Here is a 21,419-nt window from a genome sequence, read left to right on the forward strand (position 1 = left end):
AGGATCATCCTCGCCCCTGGCTGCGCGTGGTTGACTCCAGGTCCCTGTGGGTACAATTTTTTTTTCTCTCGATTTGCCATCTCGGTCCCGCAAACTTGGCTCCGCGACCTCCGAGGCTCCTCCCCTTTCCTTTTCCTTCAGACTCCGCCTCCGTCAACTTGCACCTCTGCCATTTCACAATGGCCGACTCCAATGTGCAAGTTACGACTGCTCCGGCGGGATCACAGCCGCGTCCCAACCCCGCCGAGCGGGGCAAGGCGGACAGCCCAGATGGCATTGAGCCTGTAGAGGAGGCTCTTCGTCATTACCATTCGACGGAGGACCCGGGATCGGACTCGTCCATGACAAAGGTCGTTCACAATGCCAAAGCGGCAACCGAGAAGGAGCAGAAAATGAGCTTGTTGGAGGGCATTCGGCTCTACCCTAAGGCCGTTTGCTGGAGTGTCCTGATTTCAACGTGTATTGCCATGGAAGGATACGATATCAGTTTGGTCAACAATTTCTATGGGTTCGACCAATTCAATCGGAAGTATGGCCAACTGCAGGCAGATGGCTCATATCAAGTTTCCGCACAGGTACGTTTCACCCCATCAATTGACGGGATGAAAAGAACCCCCGGTCACTGACCCATAGACAGTGGCAGTCGGGCCTCGGAAATGGAGCGTACGCAGGCGAATTTATCGGATTGCTCATCAACGGTTGGGCTTCAGAACGTTTTGGATACCGCTATACGATCATGGCATGTCTTGTCTTGGTGACGGCTTGGACCGCTATCTTTTTTACCGCCCCGAACGTCAAGTCTCTTCTGGCAGCTGAAATCTTGTGCGGGATTCCGTGGGGCGTCTTCCAGACTTTGACCGTGACCTATGCGTCTGAAGTCTGCCCGGTTGCGTTGCGTGGATATCTGACCACATACGTGAATTTCTGCTGGGGTCTAGGCCAGCTGATCGGAGTTGGTGTGATTAAAGGCATGTTGAACCGGACCGACCAATGGGCATACCGCATTCCGTATGGATTGCAATGGATGTGGCCTTTGCCTCTTTTCCTTGGTATTTTTTTCGCGCCTGAATCCCCCTGGTGGCTCATTCGGAAAGGCCGAACCGATGACGCAAAACGCGCCCTGGAACGTCTGACCAGCAAGAATCGCGAGACTGACTTCAACGCGGACGAGACCATCGCCATGATGGTCCATACAAATGCCCTGGAAGCTAAGATCACCAATGGCGCAAGCTACATGGATTGCTTCAAAGGCACGGATCTCCGTCGAACCGAGATTGTATGCGCAGCCTGGGCTATCCAGAATCTCGCGGGTAACTCGTTTTCCAACTTCTCGACTTATTTCCTGGAACAAGCTGGCGTTTCGCACTCGGATTCTTACTCTTTTGCGATGGGTCAGTATGCCATCAACATGGTTGGCACTTTTGGAGCATGGGGCTTGATGGCTCTAGGTGTTGGACGTCGTTCCCTGATCGTGTGGGGCTTGGTTGGTCTTTGTACCATGCTCATGATTATAGGATTCCTTGGTCTCGTCCCCGCAGCGCACCACGAGCAAGCATCTATGGCCACCGGGTCCCTGATGCTTGTCTGGGCCCTCATCTACCAACTGACCGTTGGGACGGTTACCTATTCCCTGGTGGCCGAGGTGTCGACTCGCCGCCTCCAAATCAAGACGGTCGTTCTGGGCCGTGCGCTATACATTATCGTTGCCATTGTCTGTGGTGTCCTCACCCCTTACATGGTGAACCCGACCGCCTGGAATTGGCAGAACTATGCCGGCTTCTTCTGGGGCGGCAGTTGCTTCTTGTGCATCATCTATGCGTACTTCCGTATTCCGGAACCGTCAGGTCGCTCATTCGCAGAGTTGGATATGCTTTTCGAGCGTGGCGTCAGCGCCCGCAAGTTTGCCACGACCCCTGTCGACGTATTTGACGAAACCGTAGAGGGCCGTGTGATCCAGGACTACCGGGCAGAGAAAGTTGCCGTGGCCGATATCAGCGAGGCCGAGAAGGGTGCCAACCCCGGATGATTTATGTTCTCCATGGTAATGATATGAGAAGACGTCGCATTTGCTGCCCTTGCATAGTATACTTATGGGGCTCTCGTTGCTCTGCATGTACATACCTAGCTGATTTAATTATCACTTATCAATCTAATAATAACAATCTGCTCACACAATGCCGCCCATGTAGGTTTTATATAAGTTTCCGAGATACGAGGGCCTGCATGAACAGGTCACGATTGACCCCCACCGGAACGCAGTGATGTCAAAATCGCCCTTGGCTAGTCTTTGAAACATTCCTATTGCCAAGAATGTTCCTTGCATACGAATACCGAAGCCTGTTTCTGCCCCGCAATCAACTCTTGACAGCCGTTGAGGGAGCGCTTGGTCCCGCTGTCAAGGCAAATTTTTCCGCCTCATATTGTTTTCCCTGAATTTTTTTTCCTCCTCAAGTCTCCAGGAGGGTTTTCCTTGCTACGCGAACTCGAGATCTCTTCGAGGGCACAAGAGGGGCTTGGAGGCCCCGTCTCTTTTCTGCACAATGGACACCACTTTCATCACAATCCATGGCAAGTCCACCCCTGCGGTTAGCTCAGCCAACACCCGAATCTAATGCTAGTGTGCAGATCTCTCGCAAGACGCCTCTATTAGATATGCTTCCAATAGTATCGAGGTGGTCCTCGGATATAAGCCACAAGATGTCATCAACCGCTCATGCTGGGATTACTTCCATCCCCAGGAACTGCCCTTTGCACGCAGCGTCCACGGACGGGGGTGCACTTGGACAAAGCCGCAGTCTTGAACTACTGCTCTATTCGTCACCAAAATGGATCGTGGGTTGGGTGCGAATGTGTCTTTACCGTCGTATACGATGTGATGATTGCGAGCACCACCGTCTACAGCCGGGGCAAAGGCAGCCAGAAACGTGCGGTCGATGCTCCTGTGGTCCGCAAACTCTTCGACTCTTCTCCTAATGATCCGAGATACCACATGCTCACCTTCATTTCGAAGAAGTTTTCTCAACGCTTAGTCGAGCCTCTTCACGAGCCCCGAGCAGCGCTCTTCGTCAACCGATTCACACGGACGGCAACCATCATGTATGCCACCAGCGGCGTGAGCGAGATTCTGGGTCTCAGCCCAAACCAATTGGTTGCAAAGAGCTTCTTTTACTGTATTCAAGAGAAGTGTCTGCGGGACGCAGTGCGCTGCCTGGAAAGCGCAAAGAGTAACGACTCCATCGCGTATCTCCGATTCTGGTTTCGAAACCCTCTGCAGGATGACAATCCGAATATCTCGCCATACACTGCAAGCATGGTCTCAAATCCAATTCCGCCGCTCGAGCTGGAAGCTGTCGTCTCATGTACATCAGATGGACTCGTGGTTATTCTGCGCCGTGCCCGTGCCCCAATTCCTACAACCTCTCTCCCACCCCAACCGGTCCCGGTCTACTCGAATGGTCTCTTCGCGGCACCTTGGGCACTGGAGCCAGTGTTCTCATACGGAGCGTCTTCGCATACACAAGAAACCGCTCTGTCAGGCTCGGCATACCCTGAAAACAAAGACTTTCCCCAAAAAAAGCCTCCTTCTGGGGTGGAAGATACTCCATCTACGAGTACTGGATTCCCGCCTTCGGTTCGGTCCCCACCAGAGGCGAATCAGCGCGGCTCTGGCGGCCCGGACGCAGATCAGCTTATGCAGTCTATTCGGGATGTGGCTGTATTTGCATGGGGTATTGTCGGGATCAATCGATCTTTAGAACAATTCAAACGTGGGACTCCGTCGGGCGCTGCTCAACCGGAAGCCCTGGAGACGATGGTGGATGACAATTAGTGAAGAGAAGCTGCGGCCTGCCGCAGCTAGTTATCGCTCAATGAAGACGCATGGCTATACCCGTGACATTTGTAGTTTGATATTTCTACGGTTGGACTCGGGGCTCATGATATCCAACTGCATATGTAAATTGGTACATGCTTGAAAACTGCCTAAGCATTGGAGTTGACTAGATCCATTGTATACACTGGCAGATCTGAGATAATCAATGCCTCCAGGCATTTACTCGTTCGACCACTCGGGCTTCTTCTTCTCTGCGAAAGCAGTCATACCTGTAGACGCGTTAGAATGAGTCCGAAGATCTTCCAAGCCAGTCTCTAAACTGCCAGACTCACCAATTGTCTGATCCTTGCTCCCAAACAAAGCATGGAAAAGCCGCCTCTCGTAATCCACCCCTTCCTTCAAGGACAGCTCCTGGCTCTTATTGACAACCTCCTTGGCCGCAACCGTCGCAACCCGTGAATATCCGGCAATAGTCTCCGCCGTCTTCAAAGCAACCTCGAGCACCTCGTCCTTCCCACCATCTACCACCTGCGCCGCAACACCCCACTCCCCAGCATCCTTGCCGCTGAAGTTCTTACCCGTGAGAATCAACTCCATCGCCTTGCTCTTGCCGATCAGCCGAGTCAGACGCTGCGAGCCGCCTCCGCCGGGGATCGTGCCGAGCTTGATCTCCGGCTGGCCGAAGTTCGCGTTCGCGGTGCAGTAGAGTATGTCGCACATCAGGGCAAGTTCGCAGCCTCCACCGAGCGCGTGACCGGCGACGGCGGCGATGACGGGCTTTCGGATTGTGTTCGCAAGGTGCGACCAGGGGGCGATGAAGTTGTCGTTGTAGGCGGCGGCGAAGCTGAGGGGGGCCATTTCTTTGATGTCGGCGCCGGCTAGGGTTGTCAGCGTTTGCTTGCTTATTTTTTTTTTACATACAGAGAGTTGCATTTAAATTGCAAGCATTGCCTGATCTGCAATTTATGCATTGGTTCGGCATCTAATAGGGTTAGACGTACCTGCAAACGCCTTCTCGCTCCCGGTGATGATGATAGCACCAATCTCCTTATCGTTATCGTACTTGCTCAATGCCTCATTAAGCTCGACAAATAGAGGGCTGCAGAGGGCATTCAGGGCCTTAGGTCGATTGATGGTGACTAGGTTGAGCTTGTGAGTTGATATTATCTGGCAATCGAGTTATACAAGTGCCTTACTTAAACCCACGCCTGGCTTCGGGGTAGATGTGAGGATGTGCTCATAGCTCCCGGTCGAGTACGGTCGCACGCGGGAGAGATAGGAGCTCAAAGGGACAGCAGTCCGCGAGGTAGCCAGACGAGCACAGCTTCGGGCAAACATTGCGATTGAGCTATTCGAAGGGATTGGCAAACAGAGAAAGCTTCAGGGTATGATGTATATCCCCGCCCAGAATTGGCCGAGCGTAGCCGCGATTCAGTACTCCCGAGGCCCAGCGGACGGATGAGTCAGCAGCATGTGACCTGCTCTGGCAAACAAGACAAACATCTACTACACGGTTGCAATAGAGGAGATCCATCGTCTCTGCTCCATAGAACGACACAACTTTAATAGAAGATGGATTGGGAATGCTTAAGCATAGTTCATGGAGAAGAGACGCTCCAGGCTTAGAGACGGCTTCTTGGCTGCCTTTTAGCCACCGAGTCCACGAGCTCGCGAACCTTGCCCGCGACTCCATAACTGAGGGTATAGCCCAGACCACCGAATCCATATGCATGCACCGTGTTTCCTTCCACTTCAAGGCGATATCCTCCCTTCCGCCCGGGCCTGAAGGCAACAATATCCCTCTGCAGATCCTTTTCCAGGGAGACCTGATCCAGCTTGCCTTTCGTAAGCTTTCTCACACGATTCAGAATATCAGACCGCAGCCTCACATCCACTTCGCGACCTTGAGCTCCGGGCTGTGACACACCGCCAATGATGGCGCCTTGGGTAAACATTCGGGGAATGACATATGTGAAGTGAGAGCCTTGGTTCATTTGAAGCTCGTCAAAATCCGTGTCAACGAGCATGGTTTGTCCTCGAACTGCCTCGACCGCTTTATCGTTGGCAAGTTGGAAAGCCCCAAGGCCGGAGGCATGCACAATGATCTGAGCCCTGGTGATGCCTTTTGCCTCATCTATCGAAGTAAGTGTTTTGCGAATAAAAACTACGCCTTTAGCTTCGAGCTCTTTCTTGATCCATGGCAGAAATGCAGTTGGATTGATTGACATGGAAGTATATTCAATGCCAAGCTGGGCGCCATCGAGTAATTTGCTCGGGGGGATCTTGCGATACCGCGGCACAATATGCTTGTACCAGATGGTCGAGTCGTCGTCTCTATCGTCATAGTATTCCGTTGTCTTTATCACCTGGGTCGAATATCTTTAGTTCAGCACTCCTGAAGACTTCGATATCGTTGCATCTTACTTGGACACCACTTGTTGGGTCCCTGTGTGCCAAAGCCCAGAAATATTTGAAACTCTCCGTTTGAAGCGATTCACCACCGACGTCAGGGCTGGGCAAGATCCCCGCTCCAGCCCTGTAGCTTCATTAGCGGCGCTGATATCCTCCTGAAAGTAGCATCTGGGCATCTTGTTGCTTACCATGGGCTTGCCCAATCTTGATTCTCATCACCAGGCAGGTCGCGTGCAACAATGGTCACTTTGTATCCGGCATCGACCAAGGTCAGGGCTGAGAGGAGGCCAATTACCCCTGATCCAATTATTCCGACCTCCATGGTGATCGTTCTGCTCTATTAGGTGGTTCCCAAGGGCATGGATGAGGATTGGGTGATAAGAAACTCAGACATTCTAGGAATGACCAAAATAGGTCAGACTAGCTTGGGCGACTGGGAACGGAACCACTTGCCCCCCGCAGCTACAAAAGGCTGTTCTTCGTGGCGATTGCCCCGCACCACGGAAGAAACCCCGATAGTAATATACTAGTGCATGACGCTCCTCTGGAAGATAGCTTGCTCTTGGGCTTATAGCGTTGTACATGAGGACAGAATGCTACTGAGATGAAATATTAATGAGACATCTAATTCGATAATACTAGTATCTACTATGAACCTTCAAAGTTAACTCCCATGTCCCTAAGCAATGAATAGTGGACGTGGGGTACCAGGGTCGGGAATGACAGAACCGTTCAACACCTAACGAATGCATGCAATGAAGCGATGACCCTGTCCCACCTGGTCTTTTAGTATAGCGGGATGAAACTCCTGTGCCCGTCTGTAGAAGAGTATCACGAGCGCATAGTCAAAAGCCCGAATGATATTTGCGTTGGAACACCGACCATTGAGCCATTAAATTCGCGAGGCTCGAATCTCGAGCCGCATCAACATCTGTCTGTGATTCGACCGAAGTTCCCCCCTCTTGCCAGCAATGTTCAAGAATGAGAAATAGGGCAAGTCCTCCCGGCCCCGCACCAATATGAGGGCTGAGACAGAACAAGTTGCCTGCATCCCTGCTGAACCAATTAGCTGCGCTGTTCTTCATCAAAAGTCTTCACTAAACTTAGTAGAACTTGGGGATTTAGATTCGACCGGGTCATGTTATTGAGATCTAAAGCAATGTCGACCGGCAGATTCCATGTTTGCTCTTGGGCTACAGCTTGCAGGTTGGAATTCCTATTTCTTGCCGAACGGGCGGTAAACACTCATCTATAGTAGTGATTTAGAGCAACTAATCCCAGTGGGATGGGTGATGGCGCCCTCGGATAGAGTAGATAAGAGGGAAAGCAGCCTTGTGCAACAATTCAAACGTCTCTCTCAGACTCGGGACTTGCTCAGAAGCACTCGATTTGCTTGTAGCTTGAACACTGCCGCGACTGAAATGTGGAATAAAGCGATCCTCGGAGAAGGAGGGGTTCACTATCAAAACCTTTGTGAGATCATTGGTGAGCCACTTATCGAAGACATGGTGGTTGGCACCAAGGAGGATATGTTATTGCTCGAAGAGCGTGGAAAAGTTCGTACTCGCCTCCATATGTATGAAACTTACAACCTTTTCTAACTCTGGACAGGTTGAAGAAGAGAAATATGCGCTCCAAACGGCTTTCTTGAAGCAGTGGCTGGATTCGGGCACTGACGCCTTACTTGAGCCTGTTATTCCGTGGGTTGGATATAAGTCTAAGACCTGGTGAAGAGTAAACAATGGATGGGATACACGGCTATATGGAACCTGCTGAACTACGCCGCTGTTACTGTGCCTGTTGCTAAAGCTAGTGGGGATCTTCACTCAGTCGGTGGTGGGAAGAACGCCGATTGGGAAGCGTATCCACCCAGAAACGAGTCAGATGAGTTTGATTACGCTGGCATGCCCGTATGTGTGCAGATTATAGGCGGACGGTTTGGCGAAGAGAAAGCTGCCGCAGTTGGAGAAGTTGTTGATCAGCTTATGAACCCGACTCCTTCTATCCAATTGGCTAAAGTTTGGAGCGTTGGAAAATACACGAGTCGCAAGAAATGTAGAGAGGGCGTTGAACAAGTCATGATTGACGAGAGGATAATAGCTGCCACGTCCTTAAGTTTCTATGCAATACTAGTAATTCATATTTCGTAACATGAGGCCAGTCCCTGCCGGCAGAACATCCCGGACACGCGCACACATAGATCGGAAAAGAAAAGGAGGACAAACTGTCCATCTTTTGACATCAAACCGGGGAATAAAACTAGAATTCAAACTCCTTGCGGAAAACATTCACATCCATGCCAGCAACAACCTGGTCGGCGAGATCGCGTCGGCCCATCTGACTGAAGACCCGGCGCAGGGTATCGTAGAGGTTCGTACTTTGGTTCTGGCTAATGTGCAGCATACGCTCAAGACGCTCATCGTCAAAGCCGTTAGAGTCATCGCCGATGATTTCGCGCGCGCGCTCTCGGCCTTCCTCCTCAACAACACGGTGCATGGACAGCGCGCCCAGAAGGTGCTGGGCAGCTTCAGGGTAGCAGCCGATGTTGATGCAAGATACACCGAGGTTGTAGCGAGCACGGACAAAGTTGGGGTTGATGGTAAGGGCTTGCTCGTAGGCTTCAATTGCTTCCTCGGAGCGACCGGAGTTGGCGAGGGTTGCGCCGAGTCGGTTCCAGAGCAGGTGAAGCTGCTCTTGCTGGTTGGTGCTGCCAGACTCCGTCGAAGCCAACGCAGCAGAGAAACAGTCAACGGCCTTTTCATACTCCTCGGCACAATAGAACAGGACTCCCAACCCGACTTGGACATCAGGGTCCATCTGTGCGCCCGAGGGCGAGAGTTGGGCCGCTTGAATGAAAAGCTCTGTCACCCGCTCATGAAGGAGTTGACGATCTGTGAAGCCTAGGTCGGCGTCTCCAGATACTTCAGCGGGGTTGATGACAGAGGGGTATTTGTGAGAGAGCCAGCGCTCCAGGGTACGGTAGGCAGTTGAATCGTAGCCCTCGTTAGTGTATGAGACAGCCAGACCCATCAACGCGTCGAGATTGCCGGGGTCCACCTTGAGAGCCTGTTCGAGGGCTCGGATGGCTGGAAGTTCTTTCTCGTTCTGGGCTTGAGCAGAACCCAACATGGTCCACGCCTGCACATGCTGCGGGTCCTTCTGGACAGCGGCCTCGAAAGCGAGAGCCGCAAGTGACAGGTTGCCACCTTCACGCATAATCTTGACACCCTCCTCGAAGGGATTAGTCACCGATGAGTACACATTTTCCTCTTCAAACATGTAATCGCCGAGCTGTGGATCTCTGAATCGGGTGTTGAGATTGTCGAAGCCTTCCCAGTCACCTAGATCGCCCACATGCACACCATCGGTGACTTCAAATTCACTGTCTTCCGCCAATTTTCTGTCCGCGGCTTTTTCAGCCTGGATTCTTTCCCAAACAGCCTCGAAGTCATCATGGGGGTTGGGCACTGACCTGTCAATCTCATTCAGCTCCTCTTCGATCGCAGCATTCGCCTCCTCATCCGTTCGCGTCTCAGCCCCCGCTGTCTCCATCTCCGCAAATTGAGCCTCCCAGTTCTCATCGTTCAGCTCAACCAGTCGCCCTTTCCCTTTATCTTGCGCAGTGGTATCCATAGGTCTCTGGTGCATCATCCCCATGCCACCCATTGGACTCATCATTCCCATGCCGCCCATGCCACCCATGCCACCCATATACCCGCCCATACCCATCGGTCGCTGATACCCCGCCATCATCGGCGAAGCATTGGCAGCAGCGGGGCTTGAAGTCTGGGGCACACCCATGCGATTCTGCTGCTGGAAGCGGGCAAACTCGGCGGGAGTAAAGCCTGATTCATTGTTCACCATGCCCTGCTGTGCAGGAAATGCAGCCTCCATGCGTGCCTGTTCACCGGCACCAAACTCCGCCAACCATCCGCCGGGCGAGCCCGAGCGTTGAGGTACAGAATGCATGCCCTCCAGTTCCCGCCGCATCTGCTCCATGGCGAAAGGTTGTGGGCCGGGCCCGTCGAGTTGCTGGGATTGCTGCATGAATTCATTCATCATTTGCTGTTTGGGCATCGACGCCCCCCATTCGTTAGCCAGATTGTTCGGAGAGTATTGGGGGATTGTGCACAGCTTCTCGGAGAGGCTCCGGCCGCGGGTGCATACGTACCTGATCCTGCCCGCCCATCATTCCGCGCGAGCGCATGCCTTCTTGCATGCCTGGTCCACGACCAACAAGCCTGTCTCGTTGTAGGGACTTGTCATCCTGGACATGCTTAGTGAATTGCGTCAGAGGGTTTCCCGCGGTGGAACATTCTGCGCCACCGAGGAAAGACATGCTGGGCTGGTTGTGGTGAGATGCCCCGGGAATGTTGTCAGGTCAAAGCAGAAGGAATCAAAAGAGTGAAATGAGCAAAAAAGAGGACCCCGTCTTGTTTGAAAGACGGCAATGCAAAAAGGAGGAGATGAGTCCCCGGAAAACGTGGGGTTAGATATGCTCACTAATAAAGATCGGCTGGGCAGCCGAGGTCCCGAACAGTCACGTGTGGCGTGACGGCCGAGCAAATGTCAAGTGATGAAGAAGCTTGCAAGTTGCCGGGGGAAAAGGGGGCGAAGACAATGTTGATAAAATGGATGAAAATACGGTATGATAGTATTGGTATTGTCGCAGATAATATACAATGAGGCCTCGTCATCTCAGTCCGACCCGCTTGGACCACCGCCCTTTTTGATGCCATGAGCAAATTGCACCTTCAGCTTCCTCCCATACGGGAACTTCCTACGCAGGATTTCCCTGGCAGCTTCAGCCGCTGGGATATCTATGAACTCAGCATGTGCGTAACCACGAGGGGTCCCCGATCTCCGATCCACCGGAATGCGAATGTCAGTAAAATTGTATACATCGATGAAGAGATCTTGCAGATCCCGGTCTGTCAGCTCGTATGGGATATTGCCAATGAAGAGGGTACTCGAGGGTTTGGCATTGAGGTCATCTTGCGTCTGCTCCATTTGCGTACGCGCAAACCGCACAACTGTCTGGCGGCCATGAAGCATCTGCATATCTTGTCGCTCGATAGCTAGCCTTGCTTCTTGGATCGTGCTGTACTGAACGTATCCGAATCTAGTCACAGATGTGGTCAGAACCGAGGCTCGAGATCGTCTTTTGTAGGGTTACTAATTCTCACCCTTTACTTAGACCCCGGTTGTCATGCGTGATCATGGCGCTGATCACCGTCCCGTACTGCTCCATGTGCGCCCGCAGATCTTCTGCCTTGAGGTCCCAGAACAAGTTTCCAATGTATACAGTTTCTATTGGGCGGTTGAATCTGTCATCTTCTGGAAGTTTCGTTCGGGGGCCGGGTGGAGAGTCTCGACCGAATGCCTCCGCCTTCTGAGTTTGAGTTGCGTGTCGCTTGAGATCGCGCATGGCCGGCGCGAATCCGCTCCTTAGAAGGTGTGTCGCGTTCCAGGGCTCGTCGTTCTTCGGGCTCTAGACCTTCTTCTACAAGCGACTCCTCTGGTGTCGGTGGCTTGCTTGAGAATTCTTCGTCGTGGAGTTCACGGGTCTCTCGGTGGTTTGATGATTCGGGGGCATGTTTCCCCGAGTTCAATCGGATTTGGAGGGCGGAGGCATCTTGAGAGCTATAATTTTTATGTGGAAGGAGACGTAGTCGGTTACTAGGCACCGCCTGTAACCTTGAGGCTGGATTCGATCTGGAGCTTGTGAGGAGCCGTAATGAGGCTCGTCGGAGGCAGTGCCTGGAGAACGTGGTCAGATACGTTTAGCTGTGATGAGGGCTCAGGGATCAAGTAACATGATCCAGAAGAAGAAAGTTCTAGGTTTGTTGATTATCACTTACATTTTGATCAACTCCTGGGCCAAATCCAGCGCGAAACAAAATAGGGCGATCTTGATCGTCCTGAAGATTGCGTGAAAAGGATAGCGATAAGGGTCACGTGTCAGATCATTATCGCTCCATATCAACGCGGGCCAAACTGTTGAGCTCCATCTATCACATGAGACTCTGTTTCAATGTAGTCAATTTCTTCAGAGAGGAGGTTATTATCCAATAATAGCAACTATAATACAAGAATCTAGTCACGCATATTGTCCCAAGGTGCCCTTACCTAGCACCGACTTTTTCGAACCATTCATCATGGAATCAGATCCATCCCAATAGGCAGTCAAAAGGCCACGCAGCTAGCCTAACTTGAGCCCCCAATCCAATTTCAGAACACCAACAAACTCATGGGTATTCTTAGAGCACGCATCCAAAATGAAACCACCAAGCGCAGAAACCATTCAGCAAAGGGATACGGAAATGCAAGATGTACAGTCCTCCTGTTTATCATTCTACATCGACCCTTGGCGCCTGCTCTTATCTGTCTGAGTGGATATTGGGGTAAATCCAGCTACTGAGCCACTGGTTTCAGTGCTGTTAGTGGGGGAGAAGGTTGACGGGGCTCGTGGCCCGCTATTTGGTATGGGCGGGACTCTGCTCGAGCCAAGAGGGCTTGAGATTGAGGATTGTGGCAACCCCATACCGCCCTGAGGGAGGCCTGTAGCATCCATCATAGGCCAAAACTGATTGGAAGCATCAAGTGTCGGGTTTTGAATGTATGTGTCCCAGGCATCCTAAATAGAACAGTCAGCATAGCTCTCTCCCGGAGCGATTCTTCGCATCTGATAAGAGCTTACCCAGTCAAGATTAGACTGCATGTCCGGCATAGCACCGAACATGCTGCTGAAAGGTGAGAGAGGGCCACCAGGCATTTCGGCCGGGTTGCCCAGACCCGCAGGCATAGTCGGGTCACCTCCCGTCTTGAACAAATTATCACCGAGTGGCGACGGGCCCGGATTCATCGGGCTCATTCCGCTGCTCAAAAGACCCAAGGTCATTGCCGCATTCTGCTTCTCGTCTTGCGGCTCGAACAGATCGGGTACACCGGTGCCGCTTTCAAGGCCCGGGATACTGTTGTGTAGCTTGGACAACATCACGCCCAGGATGTTGCTCGCTTTCCATGCCTCCATGCTTTGATCCCGCAGTTCATCCCAGATCTCTTTCGAGCCTTGGACTGCGGTGATCATCTCGTCGCGCCGTTCACGGCCCCACGTGTACGTATCACCGGAGGGCCGCCCGGCGGCTTGCAGCAGGTATCCCTGATACAGGTCGAGACAGGCAATGGTGGCTGCGAGGAGGAAATCGGCGGAGCTGAGGGAGGTCACTAGAGTCTGGCGGCCTCGGAGGCGACCGTGACGCGTTTCTGCGTGAAACATCCGTTGGAACCCGAGCAGCTCGATGGCGGAATCGATGCAAGTCCGTCGCGAGTACGTGAAACGGGGATTCTCGCGGGCGCGGACGAGATAGGGGCGGTGGAGCACAATCTGTGCCTTATGGTAGACGGTGTGGACTGAGAAGCGAGACATAATGAGCTGCACAGGATCTAACTGGCACTCTTCGATGGGACGGATCTGCAAGTGGTCTGGAATCAAGTCTCGGGCCCGACGAAGCTCCGTGTCGAGTTCCATAGCCTTGTCGTAGGAAGCGGTCATCACCGAAGATGCGAATTCGTTCACTTTGCCAAACGCACCAACCAGGCGAGCCTTGGTGATGAGATAGGATATCGGAGTTGGCTCACTTAACTGGCGAGGGGCCGGCATATCTTTGGTGTGCTCGTCGAAGTCATCATCGTAAAGGTTCTGCGGCAGTTCCGTATCCATGTCGGCAGCCCGTAGCAAACTTGGCAAGCCAACCTGAAATGAAAATAGCACGTCTGATAGCCTTACAAATGACCACACTCGCCGCCGCATCTCGCCCTGGAATGGACTGATATTTGGAAACATCTTTGAGTCGCGATGATAGCCCATGCGCATTGCTAGACGAGCAATTACACCGGCCAAAACCCACACGGACACATCCGCTTCCCGGGTTTGAGTGAAGTCACCGTGCAAGTGGAACACAAGCGCTTCGATCAAAAATGGATGGGGTTTAGTATAGTCGGCCAATGTCACGCAGTGGGCGAATAAATTCCTAAAAGACCCAGCCATATCCATTGCTTTGCCCTTGAACTCTGGAGGCTCATCGCCTTCTCTCTTATATGACAACATGGCCAGCCTCATCAAGGCGAAAAGCATGGCAATCCATGTCAGATCAGTTTGGCTAGGATCCTCCCAGTGCTTATTGTATTGGGCTTGGAACGTTGGGCCATGAAGGATATGGGTTGCAGGGTCGTAAGTGTTGAAGTATCGCGCAACTAAGAGATCGGTCATGTATTTTGAAGGCATTGATGCAATGATTTCGCTCCGGGATAAGGGCTTCATCACCCCGAAAAGAAGAGTCGACTGTGGTACAACATCGGACTCTTTCTGGACTGACTTTATCTTGTTCGCCTGGTCTTCGAATGCCTGTTTATGTGAGGTGAAGAATTGCCGTACCTCGGCGATCTATTTCGAACGTTAGATTCGTTGCCTCCGAACGCATTGCTATGATATTAGGTTCGCAACTTACATCGTTCAGTACAGTAGCCCAATGTGCCTCACTGATGTAGTACGATTTGTTGTTGTCCATCATCTTCATCACGCCAAACGATTTCGTCACTTGCTCAGTATCACTCTCTTCCCCGTGGTCATCATCAAGGTCCAATTCATTCGATGGCTCAGCGGCTGGACCACTACTCTCTCCGTTTATGGCAGCCAAAGCCGCCGCTCGTCCAGACGACTGAGAGCCATTGGTCATCAGCGATAGAACCAACCCTTCCAAGCGGTCAATGCGATTTTGCATGTCGTCTGGTGATGTTGGCGCATTCTGTTGTGGTGAGGTCTTTTTCCGAGTCCCTACTTGGGCATATGAGCAAGAACTTGCATCCCCTCGCTTCACGCAATTTTCACATGGGTTGGTGCGGTTGCATTTCAGCCTAGAAAATTAGGGGGGAAAGAACACCGTTAATAAACCACAACTCTTTATAGAAACATGTGCCTCACATGACTTACTTCCTGTGTCGACATGGCGCACACGAAAGTGGTACTCTGTTGCGCTTGCGAATTACTCGAAACTCAGGCGAATGCGCACCTGCGCTGGATGAGGTTGTAGATGGCGGTGTAGGCGTCATTTTGGTGGGGAGGTGCGCTTCGGGTAGTTGTGGGATAAGACTGGGAGGCAGTGCTAAGCTCGCTGTGGGCGCATGTAAATGGCAATCCCGCGAATTCTTCGAGTGTCAGGTCGTAGGAACGGAGGATACTGGTAATATCGCCCCCGATCTGGGAGAAAAATCGGCGTTCCCTCTGGGGGAGTTCCGTACACCTTCGCGAAGACGCTATGATCTTGACCTATAGAGAACCTATACGCCCCAAAATGCGCCACTAATCTTTCAAAAAATCACTCAGAAAACACTCCTTGGGCGGTACCCCTGATTCGGCCGTCCGCGCAGTGTTGCGCCAATAATCCTAGTCCGAGTCGTTTCAACTGCGCAGCTAGAAGAGCGCCGGGGATAGTTGAAACTGGATATAGCGATTCGCAAGATATGGGTCAGGAGGCCGGACTCTCTGCGACAAGTTGGCGAAACGTGTTGGACAGTGAGCAGTCGCGCAAGCTCTGGCAGTAAGAGGGGTGATGAGTCTGAGACGCGTCGATATCAGGATCCGCTCGTGGGGGCCAAGAGAGTAAATGGGCAATGTGGAATTTGCGGCAACGAGAGTGCTGCTGATCCCCTGAGGGTTTGCGCAGAAGAAAGAAGAGCAAAGTTTAGAGTCCCACGTCGTCCCCTCCAGTGGATGATTAATCCTCCGCTATCTCCGTTTCTGGTTCGTTATCACCATGATGATCTCAGCACCCGTAGAACGGCCGCACATCTGGTACGATTTACTAAGGCGGCTAGAGCTCACCTGTCCTGAACCCATGGCCCTTCTTTGTTCCAGGCTATGTGGCCCTGGGTGCATCGGTTTGGATTTCCCTAGGAAGGAGATACATTCTGGGTCGGATTTCAGAGAATCGACAAAGTGATGAACCTGTCTCACCATTCGGAGCTCGTTCTCCATCCATAGATCCATCCATGGATCTCCCCCTAAATACTTACATAATAACTAGATTTCAGACCTCGGGACCTCGGGGATCACTGTTCCACTGACCGCAATGACGATCAATGAGCCCGTGATATACAGGGATGTCGCGAAGATGCCTGGCACCCAATGAGGCACGTGGTGATTGGCCCATTGGTAGGCGTTCTTGCGGCCCAGGATCGAGTGAGTCATTGAGGCATCCACACTTCACGAGTCTAGGCCACACAGAAGCCAAGCACTGCGCCAACCAATTCGGTCAAAGTCAAACCCGTGGACCCTCGGATCACGCTTATCTAAGCCACTTCGAAGTTAAGATAAGTAACTAGCCCAGGCGCCGTGGGGGTAGGGATCTTGGATCCGGAGTATATCAATCATATCGAGCATCTTAGCTTACGAGCATCTTAGCTTGTAAGCGGTCGCCGCTTCCCCAGCTCCACAGCTCCACATACCCAGTGTATGTACCATCATTTGGTATCCGATACCGTACGGTACTGATCTGAAAGGGGAGTGGCCAAACAAGCAAATGCCTGAAACCGCCAGCCTCAGGCAGAGTTAGATAGAGCAGGGTATATCCATAGCTCATCCAATGAAGTAACCACTCCGTACCACCCATAATGACCCCCCTTGTCCCACCAACACAAACGACACAGCCATTATGCATGTGTTGGCACGCACGTAAGCTGGAGAGTCCCTCCAACAAAGACGTAAATAACAAACGGATCATTTAATCTCCTCCCTTCTCCTTTCCAGCTTCTACTTTCTCTTTCTCCTTCATCTTCATCTATCAGCTTTACAGTCTCATCATTACAAGGCTGAAGGAGAATGTCTGACAACGCTCGAGGTCGGGGCCGTGGCCGTGGTAGCCGTGGTGACCGCGGCGACCGCGGCGGTGGTCGAGGTAGAGGAGAGCTGCCTTTCCGTCCTGCTGGTCGGGGCCAAGAAGACCGTGGCCGTGGTGACTTCCGCGGCCGTGGGGATTTTCGTGGTCGGGGAGACTTCCGTGGTCGAGGAGATTTCCGTGGTCATGGTGACAGAGGAGGGCGTGGCGGTCGCGGGCGTGGCGGCGGTCTCAACCAAGGCCCAGAAATCTTCAGGTAAGGAGATCCATTCTTGCTTGATTGCCAAAGGCAACACGATGTAAATTGATGGTACTAATTGTACTACAACATAGGGATGGTCAAGCTCCGCCGCAGCCCGACGCCACTGTCGCCAAAATTGAGGAAGGAATGGCCAAGGCCCTCGCCGTATCCAAACAGAAGCGAACCCTATCCCAGGCCTACCCTGACCGGCCGGGATACGGTACCAAGGGCAATCCAACCTTGCTGTATGCCAATTGCTTGCCTATCCAATTAGTGAGCAAGCCGCTGTACAGGTACCATGTCGGCATCCTTGCCGACGGTGCTAAAGCTGCACCTGCAGGCAAAAAAGCTCGACAGATTGTCCGGCTGCTGTTGGAGGAGCACTTTGCTACGTACTTGAACAATGTGGCAACCGACTACCGCTCGACTTTAGTTGCAAGCACCAAGCTCCCCCTCGCTGGAAAGGAGGGCGATAAACAAACTTTTGATGTCCGCTACAAGGACGAGAACGAAGATGAGTACCCAGAGGGCCCGCGAATTTTTAAAGTAACCTGCGAACAGACAGGAACCTTGGTAGGTATTGCCGATGGTGTCAGTGTTCTCCGATGGCTAATGCTGTAATCAGGATCCTGGAGAGCTATCCAACTACCTTGCCTCGTGCGATGCGAACGCTGCGCTAAGCAATAAGGAGGAGCTTGTCCAGGCACTGAATCTGATCATGGGTCATCGGCCCAAGACTGACCGCTCAGTGATCAACATCGGTGGGAACAAGCACTACAGTGTGAAGCCCGAGGCAATTGAAAATTTCTCGCTGGGAGGAGGACTTGAAGCAATCCGTGGATTTTTTGTCAGTGCACGTGCTGCTGCTGCTCGAGTTGTGTTGAATGTGCAGGTCAAGTACGCCGCCACCTACCAGGCTGGCCGATTGGCTGGACTGATAGAGGCATTCTGGCAAGGCGAACCCAGTCGAAATCTTTTCAGGCTTGAGAAATTCCTTAAGCGTTTGCGAATTAGGGTGACTCACTTGCAGAGGAAGTCAAGCAGCGGAAAGGTTAAGGCTTCGCCTCTAAAGTCTATTTCTTCTTTGGCGTACAGTTCGGATGGGCAAGGACAGACGGACCCCCCTAAAGTGAAAAGAACCGGCGCTGGGCCGTTTGATGTTGAGTTCTTTGTTAAGGGTGCCCCCCCAAAGGCTGTCCCAGGGGGGTCTGGAGGTGAACCTTCCAAGACCGCAGCTAAGAAAGGGAAGAAAGCACCCAAAGCCGGCCCATCACTCCCTGGTAAATACATTTCTGTTGGGGAATACTTCAAGGAAGGTTGGTCATCTTCGAAGTCAAATAATGATCATAGCTGACTGAATATGCAGAATACAATATCGACGTGGATCCCAAAATGCCTGTTATCAACACCGGGACCCGGCAGAACCCAATCTACTTGCCTGTTGAAGTCTGTGAAGTCCAACCTGGTCAGACTTTTGGGTCTAAGATTGGCCCAATGCAGACAGCGGCTATGCTCAACTTTGCTGTGAGGGGCCGGAAACCTGGCCATAATGCTCAGTCGATCGTGACTAAGGGTGTCGATATGCTTGGCCTGAACGAGTCCGACAACGGTACCCTGGTAAGGTTTTGATTTCTATTAACCATGGGTTGACTTACAGCTGACTTAAACCTCGCTATAGGCTTCCTTTGGAGTCAAAGTCGGCACAAGCCTGATCACCGTGCAGGCACGAGTCCTCCAACCTCCAAAAATCCAGTATGCCAAAAACAAAGAAATCAGAACTCAATTTGGTAGCTGGAATATGATGGATATTGCCTTTTCGAGGCCCGTAAGGATCAAGTCTTGGACATATTTGGCCATTGAGCAAGGAAGACCATTCTGGGAGAGTCCAGCTCAGGTGCAAAAGGCTCTAGAAAGCTTCAGAGGCACGCTCACGAAAATGGGAGTCGATCTTCCTCCGGCGTCTCAGGGTCAACGTGTCGTTCTGAGTGGTAGTCGGGATGAAAACACAAGAAAGATCGACGAGGCCGTGGGTAGCCTCCAATCCACGTACAAGGATCTGTCTTTGGTGCTCGGTATTCTCCCTGGCAAGGATACAACGATCTACAACACAATCAAACAGATTTGTGACGTACGGCGAGGTGTCATAAACATCAATGTGCAAGCCACCAAACTCGTCGACGGCAACTCACAGTACTCTGCAAACGTCGGTCTAAAGGTGAACTTGAAGCTCGGTGGGGTCAACCAGTCCCTTCGTGCCTCAGATCTGGGCTTTTTCGGCGATGGAAAGACCATGCTCGTCGGCATAGACGTTACCCGCCCCTCGCCAGGCTCAGCCGGAAACGCACCCAGTGTGGCAGCAATCGTCGCCTCTATCGATGCCTCTCTCGGCCAGTGGCCTGCGAAGATCTGTATTCAAACCCAGGAGCGCAACGAAATGGTCGAAGATCTCAACAACATGATGCAGTCTCGCCTGAAGCTCTGGGCCAAGCACAACAAAAACCAATACCCGGAGAACATTGTAGTCTACCGCGACGGTGTCTCCGAGGGCCAGTACTCCATCGTCATCGAAAAAGAGCTTCCTCTGTTGAAAGAAGCCTGTAAGGCTCTGTATCCGGCCACTTTGACCAAGAAGGGCCTCCCACGCCTCTCCATCATCATCGTCGGCAAACGCCACAACATGCGCTTCTATCCCACCACCTCCGCCGATGCAGAGCGATCCATGAACCCCAAGCCCGGCACCGTCGTCGACCGCGGCATCTCTGAGTCTCGCGTCTGGGACTTCTACCTGCAGGCCCATTCTGCCCTCCAAGGTACCGCTCGCCCGGCCCACTACTTCACCATCTGGGACGAGATCTTCTACCCCAAGCACCCGGGCAAGCCAGGCACTGCAAACGCCGCAGATGTCCTGCAGGATTTGACCCATAAGATGTGTTACATGTTCGGCCGAGCTACTAAGGCTGTTAGCGTCTGCCCGCCAGCGTATTATGCGGACTTGGTGTGTACGCGCGCGCGGTGCTACCTGGCTGATCTGTTTGACCCAGAGAGTTTGGCTGAGGGTAGTGTTGCTACCGGTGGTACGAACCAGGTTATTGATGGTTCTAAGGCGCTGGTCCATCCGAACGTGGCGGATACTATGTTCTACATTTAGCGGTGAGAATGGTCAGAACATTTGAATTATCTGGAGGGTTTGAAAACTTTGCCTAGATTGATGATATGCCGTTCTTATGCTATTGATTTGCTTTGAAGTCTTTGTTTCCTTTCATATTTGAAGTCTTCTGTTTCGAGTTTGCAGTGCGAGATTTACTGGTACAGATTGGATTTGGAACTGGACAGTCAGTAGCTGAATATCGCTCGCTAGTATTCGTTGGCCATATGAAACTGGCATCCTTAGATTCTTTTCCCTGTCATTTGGCAGAACAACTTAGTGCTAGTAGAAAAGGCAGCATATTTACTTGGGAAAGTTGAAATAATCCTCGGGGCAGTTGGGGGTATAAAGCAGGTTTCAAGATTTTGAGTCGAGGACATTTTCAACTTGAACGTTACTTGGCCAAGTCCTAAGGTAGACACTACAATCGTCCTAGAATCTAAAGCCACAGCCAACCTCGTTCGAGAAGAGATTACCTTTATTCACTGATACCTTGTGTAGGAAAAGACCGTGATAGATAATATCACTACGAACTTGAGATCAAAAGAGCCTCACTCCCGGAGAAAAATGTTGTAGTCTTGTACAGAGAAAGATATAATGGCGAGCAAGGTAAGAAAAGAAAAGAATAGAAACCAATGAAGCACTCCTGGCGTAGAAATGAAAGATCAAAAGAAAGTGAAACGAAAAAAAAGAGAAGGAAAAGGAAAAGCAACAGCGAAAGTCAGGGGCCGGGCCAGGATCAACAAGACTGCATCAACAGCGCTTGGTCACTTGGTTGAGACCTAGATTTGTTCCTTGGGTATCGGTACGCATCGCTCGTGATTAAGGATAGATCGGATCGGCCGTGCATCGTCATACAAGAAGAACGCAAAGCATTAATAAAGAACGTTAGTC

At 51.9% G+C, this 21,419-nt stretch overlaps 8 protein-coding genes across 8 annotated transcripts; 4 read left to right on the plus strand and 4 right to left on the minus strand.

The window, feature by feature from the left end:
• Positions 1–179: 179 nt before the first annotated feature.
• Positions 180–2,026, plus strand: N7468_005908 (putative MFS alpha-glucoside transporter; the record flags this gene model as incomplete). Its single annotated transcript, XM_058475204.1, has 2 exons — positions 180–575; positions 638–2,026. The coding sequence occupies 2 exons, from the start codon at positions 180–182 to the stop codon at positions 2,024–2,026; spliced, it is 1,785 nt and encodes a 594-aa protein (XP_058330944.1).
• A 687-nt stretch (positions 2,027–2,713) lies between these two features.
• N7468_005909 (uncharacterized protein) lies at positions 2,714–3,829 on the plus strand (the record flags this gene model as incomplete). Its single annotated transcript, XM_058475205.1, has 1 exon — positions 2,714–3,829. One exon carries the CDS (start codon positions 2,714–2,716, stop codon positions 3,827–3,829), a length of 1,116 nt encoding a protein of 371 aa, XP_058330945.1.
• A 222-nt stretch (positions 3,830–4,051) lies between these two features.
• Positions 4,052–5,170, minus strand: echA (enoyl-CoA hydratase echA; the record flags this gene model as incomplete). Its single annotated transcript, XM_058475206.1, has 4 exons — positions 4,052–4,101; positions 4,165–4,710; positions 4,834–4,971; positions 5,029–5,170. 4 exons carry the CDS (start codon positions 5,168–5,170, stop codon positions 4,052–4,054), a joined length of 876 nt encoding a protein of 291 aa, XP_058330946.1.
• Positions 5,171–5,454: 284 nt separating this feature from the next.
• On the minus strand, positions 5,455–6,566 carry N7468_005911 (FAD-dependent oxidoreductase; the record flags this gene model as incomplete). The annotated part of the gene is made up of 3 exons (XM_058475207.1): positions 5,455–6,198; positions 6,257–6,368; positions 6,433–6,566. The coding sequence occupies 3 exons, from the start codon at positions 6,564–6,566 to the stop codon at positions 5,455–5,457; spliced, it is 990 nt and encodes a 329-aa protein (XP_058330947.1).
• Positions 6,567–7,665: 1,099 nt separating this feature from the next.
• Positions 7,666–8,394, plus strand: N7468_005912 (uncharacterized protein; the record flags this gene model as incomplete). The annotated part of the gene is made up of 3 exons (XM_058475208.1): positions 7,666–7,800; positions 7,856–7,936; positions 7,978–8,394. 3 exons carry the CDS (start codon positions 7,666–7,668, stop codon positions 8,392–8,394), a joined length of 633 nt encoding a protein of 210 aa, XP_058330948.1.
• A 109-nt stretch (positions 8,395–8,503) lies between these two features.
• N7468_005913 (tetratricopeptide repeat protein) lies at positions 8,504–10,583 on the minus strand (the record flags this gene model as incomplete). Its single annotated transcript, XM_058475209.1, has 2 exons — positions 8,504–10,309; positions 10,416–10,583. 2 exons carry the CDS (start codon positions 10,581–10,583, stop codon positions 8,504–8,506), a joined length of 1,974 nt encoding a protein of 657 aa, XP_058330949.1.
• Positions 10,584–10,942: 359 nt separating this feature from the next.
• N7468_005914 (uncharacterized protein) lies at positions 10,943–15,355 on the minus strand (the record flags this gene model as incomplete). Its single annotated transcript, XM_058475210.1, has 9 exons — positions 10,943–11,366; positions 11,431–11,571; positions 11,621–11,887; positions 11,932–12,004; positions 12,791–12,881; positions 12,945–14,690; positions 14,755–15,083; positions 15,237–15,272; positions 15,316–15,355. The coding sequence occupies 9 exons, from the start codon at positions 15,353–15,355 to the stop codon at positions 10,943–10,945; spliced, it is 3,147 nt and encodes a 1,048-aa protein (XP_058330950.1).
• A 1,768-nt stretch (positions 15,356–17,123) lies between these two features.
• N7468_005915 (putative RNA interference and gene silencing protein (Qde2)) lies at positions 17,124–20,528 on the plus strand (the record flags this gene model as incomplete). The annotated part of the gene is made up of 5 exons (XM_058475211.1): positions 17,124–17,395; positions 17,473–17,953; positions 18,006–18,696; positions 18,747–18,997; positions 19,059–20,528. 5 exons carry the CDS (start codon positions 17,124–17,126, stop codon positions 20,526–20,528), a joined length of 3,165 nt encoding a protein of 1,054 aa, XP_058330951.1.
• Between the last annotated feature and the right edge of the window lie 891 nt (positions 20,529–21,419).

This window comes from Penicillium chermesinum (genome assembly GCF_028974085.1).
Source record: "Penicillium chermesinum strain IBT 19713 chromosome Unknown utg000004l:1.0-3345178.0:1.0-3348027.0, whole genome shotgun sequence".
In the NCBI taxonomy this organism is placed as follows: domain Eukaryota; kingdom Fungi; phylum Ascomycota; class Eurotiomycetes; order Eurotiales; family Aspergillaceae; genus Penicillium; species Penicillium chermesinum.